Source organism: Poecilia latipinna, unplaced genomic scaffold (assembly GCF_001443285.1).
Source record: "Poecilia latipinna isolate Pla-1442-1.1 unplaced genomic scaffold, P_latipinna-1.0 Scaffold2681, whole genome shotgun sequence".
NCBI classification, from domain to species: domain Eukaryota; kingdom Metazoa; phylum Chordata; class Actinopteri; order Cyprinodontiformes; family Poeciliidae; genus Poecilia; species Poecilia latipinna.
Genome location: NW_015115297.1, coordinates 61,094 through 70,885, shown reverse-complemented (window position 1 = coordinate 70,885; position 9,792 = coordinate 61,094). Strand labels below are relative to the sequence as shown.

Here is a 9,792-nt window from a genome sequence, read left to right as displayed (position 1 = left end):
ATCACTGAGCTGAAGAGGAAAGACGCTGAGCTGGAGCAGCTCTCACACACAGAGGATCACAACCAGTTTCTCCTCAACTACCCCTCACTGCCAGCACTCAGTGAGTCGACACACTCATCCAGCATCAACATCCGTCCTCTGAGACACTTTGAGGACGTGACAGCAGCTGTGTCAGAGCTCAGAGAGAAACTACAGGACGTCCTGAGAGACTCATGGACAAACATCTCACTGATGGTCACTGAGGTGGATGTTCTACTGTCAGAACCAGAACCAAAGACCAGAGCTGGATTCTTAAAATATTCATATGAAATCACTCTGGATCCAAACACGGCTAATAACTATCTGTTACTATCAGAGGGAAATAGAAAGGCAACCGTGATGGATCAACCTCAGTCTTATTCCAGTCACCCAGACAGATTCACTGATTACTGTCAGGTTCTGAGTAGAGAGAGTCTGACTGGACGTTGTTACTGGGAGGTGGAGTGCAGAGGGAGAGTTTATGTATCAGTGGCATACAAAAATATCATCAGAGAAGAAGATGACAGTATATTTGGAAGTAATGATAAATCTTGGGCATTAGACTTTCAACAGAACAAGTATATATTCTGGCATAACAACATCTCAACCTCCATCTCAGGTCCAGTTTCCTCCAGAGTCGGAGTGTACCTGGACCATGAAGCAGGTATTCTGTCCTTCTACAGCGTCTCTGAATCCATGACTCTGATCCACAGAGTCCAGACCAGATTCACTGAGCCGCTTCACGCTGCAGTTTGCATTGGTTCTGAAACTGGGTACTCTGCAGAGTTCTGTAGACTTAAGTAAACAAAATTAGGCTATAGTATTTATTTTCTTTTGTTTTGTTTTGTTTTATTTTTGCAAGCTTTTTCTTAAAACCATTAATTTGTGTCCTAAAAAAATCATCTTCAAAAATTGTCACCACTTTCTTTTCACCAGTTTTGTTGCTTTTAATAGCAAAACTTTCAAATAAAATGTGAAACAATTCCTGAGTTTGTTAAAGTGAAGCCATTTTGTTTTTTGTCATGTTCTTCTTTGTGTTATGAGACAACAGATGTCGTCGTCTCTTTGTGAACTTCAGCTCATTTAATGTCTTGTTGATTTTTATGTTGATTTGCTGTTCAGTTCTGTTAAGGATGATTGTAAAGTTTGAATCCAAATATATTTTAATGTTATTTCTCATTATATTTGTTCTTATTTGTTCTGATCTGTCTGAATGATTCTCTATAGAGATGGTTACACTGCCACCTACTGGAAGATTGTGTTGTTACATCTTTATGCACTTTATGAATGAGTTAAATCACATTGTTCATATGTAGTTTTTAATAGTTTGTGCTGAATAATAAAAAATATATTTTTTCATGTACTTTTACTGTTTCCACATTTTCTACTCATCTCTATTTTCTAAAATATAATTTTCTTCAGTAAACCATCACTTAGATTTTAAACCAAACTTTTACGTTCCAGGTCTTTACAAACATACACCTAAACAGAACATGGATTTTATTGTCACTTTTTAAACAAAGACACAAGACAAATAATCCTGACCTTGAGGGGAAATCAGATTTAAGGAAGTCGGGTTTTATTCAATTAATTTCAGTAAAAAAAAATAAACTACAGAATTTTTAGCTAAAACGACACTCAGCATCAACATTTCTCAGCACAGAGGAGGAAGTGAAGAAGCGGAACGGTTGGATGTTTGAGCTACTTTTACAATGGGAGCCGATAAAATAACAGAACTGAACCAATCCATGTTGTAACACTCAGTGGAAACAAGAAATTACAGATTACAAGTAAGATTGTTAAATTTACTGCTCAAAAAGTCGTAGATTTTAAAAGTAACCATGAAAGATTCAGGGGTTTTTTATTATTATTATTTGAGTCAAATAATAATAATACACACCTGAACAGACCACAGTTTTTAATTATCTAACTAGCTAAAGTGCTAAACACCAGACACAGTGCAGCATAATTGTATTTCTAACACATTTGAATGTTGATATCTTTGAATGCTTTCAGTAAATTAATATACAAAGAAAGCAATTGGTGCAAGTATGAAGCCCTGTGGAATACCTACCAGAAATTACTGACTTTAAAACAACGCTGTCTGTTTAATAAATATAATTTGATACATAACTTTTTCTTGATAAGAAACACTCAATATGTTTTGTTTGGCTAAAAGGCTTTGATTCTGTTCTCAAACAGCTGCTCCAGTTTTTTCATATTCTTCTTCAATGCTGAAGAGTTTAATGAGGGGTAAAATGTAAAAGCTGACAGACTAAATTCCTCTTTACAAACAAGAAAGTGTTTGTAAAAACATTTATTTATTTATTCAAGAGCAAACTCAAACATTTGATTTATTAGCCATTATAATATGGACATGTTCTCTAATGTTTGTGATTTTCAGCTCGTTGTGTGGTTTGATCCTGTTAGCTGTTTTTTTATTTGTACTGAAACGCAGATCATGTTTCATGTTCAGTTTCAAAATGTTCCCTTGACATCATGTTCTTTCCCATGAGGAAGATCAGTCTCCCAGTTCATTCTGAGTTTGTCTCTCTGTAATGTGATCAAAGTCAAACATGGGAAAAGGGCGTTGCCACAAATGTTCCACTATCAGGTGACCTGCACACCTGGGCAAAAACTAGTTTCATTTCTGAGGAACTGAAACTGTCTCTAGAAACAAACCTTGTACATTTATTGCTTTCATGAAGAGGATTGTGGGACCACATTTTCTTTACACAAGAAATATTTTAAAAATGTACACACAATTCACACGTCTGCAGAGAAACATACTTGTATAAAGTTTTAATATGTTTATATTTGCCTAGATTACCTCATCAGTGCTTCCTCTTTTTTCTGACTCTTGCCATGTTTATCTGCTTATCTTTCATGTGATCAATGCCAAACATGAGAAATGGGTGTGATTTCCATTCCTGGGAATAAACTAGTTTTGTGAGGAACTGAAATTGTCTCTAGAAGCAAACCTTGTACATTTATTGCTTTCATGAAGTGGATTGTGGGACCACATTTTCTTTCGAGACATTTCGAGGGGCAGGGGCCACAGTTAAAAAGGGATACATATAGAAAATCTTAAAACATCATCCAGTAGCAACAATCCATATTGAATCTAATATTTAATTGGATCATATTTTGTCCCTTTCATCATGTGGGGACAATGCAAAGCAAATTTAGTTCATGTTTTCCCTGATAGGTATAAAGTTGCTGTTGAGGCCTGTGTTGATCTGAGACTGTAGACTCAGACTAAGGGAGAGAAAGTCACTGGGTTTATTTGCTGCTATCTTACTAAATAAACTAATAATATCTGACTGTTTACCTCCATAGCAGCTTGGCTGCTTTACAGATCAACACAGCTCAGAGGGTTTAACTCGATGCTAGCACTTCTGATTTAAAATTTGTTTGAAAGTGACAATGCTATTAAATTTATTTCATGCTTTCACCAGCGAAGCTTACTTTGTAAGAGTGCATAGAATCATCAGGATTGTTGTCGCCAGCAGGGGAATCGCTCAGCTCTCCTCTGCCGGTGTGTCAGCACACACCTGCAGATGATCTGACTAGTTCGAGAAGTATAAGAGGAGCCTATAGCCAACATTTCCACGCCAGAGTGTTGACCCTTGTGGTAACTGAGAGCCATTAGAAAGCCTTGTGTTCTTGTGTTGTGACACGTTTTAAATCTAACCTCAAGTCTTTTCGTCCCACGTTGACCGTGCCCAGAAATAGGATCAAAGCCCAGGACCTGTTGAGCCCGCTAGTAGAAATCTAGACCTCCACGCCCTCGGCGCTCTGATGCAGTGAGCATCATCAAGTCAGCTCCTGTATCCCTCTACTTCCACGGGCGGACATTGTTTGGACCCAGTACGCCCAGCGCATTATTCCCAATCTCAGCCGGCCTTGTGTACTCACCTCTTCGGATCTGTCCTTTCAGAACCCCAGCCCAGACGCTTCTGACCTGCCTGCTGTTTGCTGATTCCTCAACTCATGCCACATTATTACTCTTGTATTTCTCCTGAGTGTATTGTTTCCAGTGGGTTCAGAACATTCCTAAAACTATGACAAGGATGGTTTGATTGTTGTGTTACCATGGCTACAATATGGTGCTATCTGTAATCTTTGAGTTTGAGCTCAGTTTGTTCACACATATATCATAGCTAGTTAGTTCAATAATAGCCTTGTTTCCCCTTTCACAGACTTCAGATTTGGGGCATCGAGGATAAAAGGCTCAATCCCCCTCTACTTCGTCCCCCTGCACATGCCTGCTCTCTTTTTTATGACTTCCTACATAACAACTCTACTCTGAAAACATATTTATTTATTCCCTTCCCTTTCTGTGCAGCAGGTTGAAGATGGCTGTAACCAGCCTGCAGTTAAATGTATGAAGTGAAGTTTTCATTATTTCTTCACAAATTAAAAAAAAATGAGTGAAACTTAAACTAACTTCATTTTTAGGAAGTGAAACCACTACAACTCATCCAGCCATCCATTGTCTGGACTTGCTTATCCCTGCAGGGTCTGATGCCTATTTCCAGCAGTTATTGGGTGAGAGGTACAACCTTCCTTCCTCTCACCCAATGAGAGGTCGGGAGATTAATTGCGCATGTTGCCAGTTAATCTAAGAATAACTTAGAGAAACCCATGGAAAACAACCAAGCACAAACACCCTGAAGGACAATTCCATGGAACAGTTTTCCGAACAGTCATGTTTTTGGGGCTGTGGGAAGTACGCAGCACAGGTCCATGCATGTACAGAGAGCATGTTATGGACATTTCATTATCAAGGAATGAGAATCTGTTTCAATAATAAGAGAGAGATTAATCTTTGTCTTTAAGTTTCTTTATTCAAAGGCAAAAGTGTTTGAAGACCCGTCTCACTGAGTGCAGTCAGGAGAAGAGCCCTGAGCAACACACATCACATCGTTACATAGTCACAGCAAGACAAAGACCCACCCAAAGTGTGATCTTATCTCTACTACCAGATGGACCACAGAGACAATCCTGACCCCCACCTCATGAACCGTCCCTCACCTCTTGGAGGGGATGATTTTATGGCAGGAAAGAGCTGATAAGGATTTCAGGAGAAACTTCTAATTCTTCTTTGTCAATTCGTCATGGGGTCAGGTCAAACAGGGTACAAACTACATTCCACACACATCAGTCCTTTCAGACAATCACCAAATCAAGCATTTTACCCAAGATGTCTTCAGGTCTCTTCTGCTATCACAGCTGCAGAAACATCTAAACATTATCTGCAAACTTATTTAATGGACAAACACATCTTGCAGAAATACAAAAACAAAGCAGATATAATCCATAAATAAATGAGGAAAATGTATCATCAGTTCCTTCAAAAATGAAATAAGACTGAAAATGAAATTTTCTTTTCAAGGCACACTGAAACTTGTTGATCGATATAAGGGTGGGATTCAAATCATGTTGCACCAACGTGACAAAAGCATGCACTGCACCACTGTGCGTCCGGGAATATTCCTTTCCACTGGCTGGTTTATCAAGGATGTGAACTGAATGACATGAGAATTAACACAGAAAAATATGGAAATAAAGAGATAGAGCTAAAGATAAACAAATGAGAAACCAAATGTCCTGGAGCTTTGCTGGGGTTGCTAGGTTATGGGGTGGGCTTTGCTGGGGTTGCTAGGTTACGGGGTGGGCTTTGCTGGGGTTGCTAGGTTACGGGGTGGGCTTTGCTGGGGTTGCTAGGTAACAGTGCTACCTCTCCTGATTTGTGATGTTAAATTTTGGAGGTTTCAAATTCAAATAACTTTAAATGTTTCCGAGGGGCATTTTAAATTTTTGAAACAGGTCATTTTTGACACCAAAAACATTAACTGATTGCCAAAAAACTATGTTTTTTTTTTAAAGGGTTTGGCTGTTTTTAGAAACAGTAGAAATCCAAATGGAAGTACAAAAACATGCGAAATGTTAATTTTGTGTAATAGGTCCCTTTTAAAATACAAGAAAAGGTTTATACATTCATAAATATCAATATAAAGAAACAAAATTTGCTCATTTTAAATGGTATCTGTGACACCTGGTAAAGGTACCAGGTGAGAAGCTTTTATAATTTGAAAATATGTTTCATAAATAAATGACCTATAAAATACAGAGATGTAGCAAAAAACAATCTTTTCTTTTCTTCTAGCGAACACAAATGTTGGACTTAAAGCAATTTAAGCATCTGATTCTTCAGTTATCGCAAAGATAGACTGCTTCAGCTTTCTGTGTGTTTGGATTTTATTTTTTATTTTTATTAGATTTCTAGTCAAATCCAGCTCATGTGTCATTTTTAGTTTTCAAAATGTTGCCTTGATGTCCTGTTCTGTTCCCATGATGAAGATGAGCTCTTATCTCATCCTTTAGGATCCATATCCTGTGCTTATCTCTCTTTTTCATGCGATCAACGTCAAACACGAGAAGTGGGTGTGATTTGCATACCTGGACAGAAACAAGTTTCATTTCTGACTGAAACTGTTTCTAGAAACAAACCTTACATAAATATTGCCTTCATGAAGGCAATATCCATGAACTGCAAGACCACATGTTCTTCAGAATGAAGCATTTATAAGATTTTGATAAAATTCACAGGTCTGCAGAGAAACATACTTTCAGTTTAAATATGTTTATATTCACCTAGTTTACCTGCACAACCCTTACTCTTTCTTTTCTGACTTCCCACATAGCATCTCTGTTCCGTAAACATATTCTTTTGTTCCCTTGCCCTTCAGGGCAGCAAATTGAAAATGAATGAAACTAGCCAGTAGGAAAATACTTTAACTGAGTCATTATGTCTTTGCAAATTGAAAATTTGTGTCTAACTCCATCCATTGTCTATACCTGCTTATCCCTGCAGCGCCTGGTGCCCATTTCCAGAAGTCTTATTGTGAAAGGTATGTTACAAGAAAAAACTTTCAGAACATAAATGGTCAAATAAATGTGTTTCTGTGATTTTTGAGACTTGTCTCAAGATGATCTCAAAGCTTTTCTTGGTTATTTTGTATTTGGTTTGTCCTGAAATTGCTTTCTATTGCTTTTAAGACAGTTGGATAAACAAATGAGAAACCAAATGTCCTGGAGCTTTGCTGGGGTTGCTAGGTTACCCTAGTTATCTTGACCTCGCCTTTTATTGTGAGGTAACTCAACCTTAAAACTGTGTCTACGCCTCTTCGTGCCCTGTTCTTGGCTCATTTCTCAGTAATCAAAGTCAGATATGAGAAATGTGTTACTAACATGGGCTGAGGTTTTATAAGATGGCCTTTCAGAGGATTGAGTTTTGTTGTTTTGATCAACAAAACTCAAGGTAGTTTCTCTTCTCAGGAAGTGAAACTACATCCTGGTGATGCAGTTTGAATGTTTTTCCATGTTTTTCCATTTTCCCTCCCTTTCTGGTCCTCCTACCTATGAGGGGTGGAGCCATCCTGTATTTAAGAGCTGACAAACACTGTTCTCCCTGCAGAACTTGTGAACTCGGACAGATTTTTGCCTCCAAGGCATCACAGCTTCTTGCTTTGAGACTTGAAATGGCTCAGAAAAGAACTCAAAGAGCTCAGATTGATGAAGAAGATGTTTACTGTGAGATCTGTTTTGATCTACTGAAGTATCCGGTGACGATTCCCTGTGGACACAACTTCTGCATAAACTGCATTAAAGCCCACTGGGATGAAGAGGAGGAGACAGGAACCAACAGCTGCCCTCAATGCTGGAAAACCTTTAACCCAAGTGGTGCCTCAGAGAAAACAACAGCACTGCCATCTTTAGTGGAGCAGCTGAAGAAGATCAGTCTCCAAGCTGCTCCAGATGATTCCTGCTATGCTGGACTTCAAGATGTGGCCTGTTTTTTCTGTTGTGGAAGAAAACTGAAAGCCATCAGCTTCTGTTTCATCTGCCAGGCCTTTTACTGTAGTCGACATGTTCATCCTCACTTTGATGATCCTCCTTTAAAGAAACACAAGATGGTGAAGGCATCCAAAATGGTCCAGAACAACATCTGCTCTCGTCATGATGAAGTCATCGATGTTTTCTGCCGCACCGATCAGAAGTTCATCTGTAGTCTCTGTTTAGAGAAAGTACATCAAGGCCATGACACAGTGTCAGCTGCAGCAGAAAGAGCTGAGAGGCAGAGAGAGCTGGAGGAGAGACGAGGAAACATCCAGCAGAGAATCCAGGACAGAGAGAAAGATGTGAAGCTGCTTCAACAGGAGGTGGAGGCCATCAATCACTCTGCTGATAAAACAGTGGAGGACAGTGAGAAGATCTTCACTGAGCTGATCCGTCTCCTCCAGAAAAGAAGCTCTGATGTGAAGCAGCAGATCAGATCCCAGCAGGAAACTGAAGTGAGTCGAGTCAAAGATGTTCAGGAGAAGCTGGAGCAGGAGATCACTGAGCTGAAGAGGAAAGACGCTGAGCTGGAGCAGCTCTCACACACAGAGGATCACAACCAGTTTCTCCTCAACTACCCCTCACTGCCAGCACTCAGTGAGTCGACACACTCATCCAGCATCAACATCCGTCCTCTGAGACACTTTGAGGACGTGACAGCAGCTGTGTCAGAGCTCAGAGACAAACTACAGGACGTCCTGAGAGACTCATGGACAAACATCTCACTGAAAATCACCAAGGTGGATGTTTTTCAGTCCGAACCAGAACCAGAACCAACAACCAGAGCTGAATTCTTGAGATATTCACGTGAAATCACTCTGGATCCAAACACAGCTCACTCAGACCTGGTTCTGTCAGAGGGGAACAGGAAGGTGACAAAAACATACAGGTCTCAGTCTTATCCCAGCCACCCAGACAGATTCACTGAATGTAAACAGGTTCTGAGTAAAGAGAGTCTGACTGGACGTTGTTACTGGGAGGTGGAGTGGACAGATAAATATGCCACTATAGCAGTCGCATACAAGAATATCAGAAGAGTAGGGAGTGGGCATCAGTGTATATTTGGGAATAATGACAGATCTTGGGCACTGGATTGCTCTCAAGGCAGTTTCACTGGATATACTTATGACTTTAGACACAATAACAAAGAAACCTCCATCTCAGGTCCTGGTTCCTCTACAATAGGAGTTTACCTGGACCACAGAGCAGGTGTTCTGTCCTTCTACAGCATCTCTGAAACCATGACTCTCCTCCACAGAGTCCAGACTACATTCACTAAGCCACTGCTGGCTGGAATTAGGATGCATATGTATGATGACACTGCTGAATTCTGTCAACTTACATAGAATAAACTAAGACTTTAATGTGTGTTTATAGTGTACAAAATAAAAGTTTATTTTAATATTGTAAAACCAGTTCTTGAACTGTTTTTTGTACATCTTCAGACACATATGAGACAATATATATTTTTTATTGTGGATCTGTGCTGATTTCAAGTCATTTTTATTTTTAGGAGGAAAACGTCAGAATAAATTATGTTGCTTCATTGTTTATCTCTGTTGGTGATGGGACGCTGCCCCCTACTGGACAGCTGTGTTACTTAGTTGTTGCTGAAGTCAATGGCATTTTTATAATTATTAGTTTTGATGAATCAATGTACTGTATACAGTTGTTCTAATCCATTTGAATAAACTTATTATTGGTGCTATAATGTCTGCATTTGTGTCTTTATGTGAATTTCAACTTGTTTTATGTTATTTTTGAGTATGCACTTTAAATTTATCAAATTTTTTACTGTATAAATGATTCCTCAGTTCAAGAAACATCAAAATAATAACACTTCATTTTATATATATATATATATATATA

The 9,792-nt window shown here is 39.0% G+C and overlaps 1 protein-coding gene across 1 annotated transcript; it reads left to right on the top strand.

Annotated features, from left to right (window-relative positions):
- The first annotated feature begins 7,503 nt into the window (after window positions 1-7,503).
- LOC106938747 (tripartite motif-containing protein 16-like) lies at window positions 7,504-9,335 on the top strand. Its single transcript, XM_015020892.1, has one exon. The coding sequence runs from the start codon at window positions 7,566-7,568 to the stop codon at window positions 9,267-9,269; it is 1,704 nt and encodes a 567-aa protein (XP_014876378.1). The 5' UTR covers window positions 7,504-7,565; the 3' UTR covers window positions 9,270-9,335.
- Window positions 9,336-9,792: the final 457 nt, after the last annotated feature.

Excerpts from the sequence above, each read along its gene's own strand:
- LOC106938747 (XM_015020892.1), top strand. The coding sequence starts at position 7,566 with ATGGCTCAGAAAAGAACTCAAAGAGCTCAGATTGATGAAGAAGATGTT.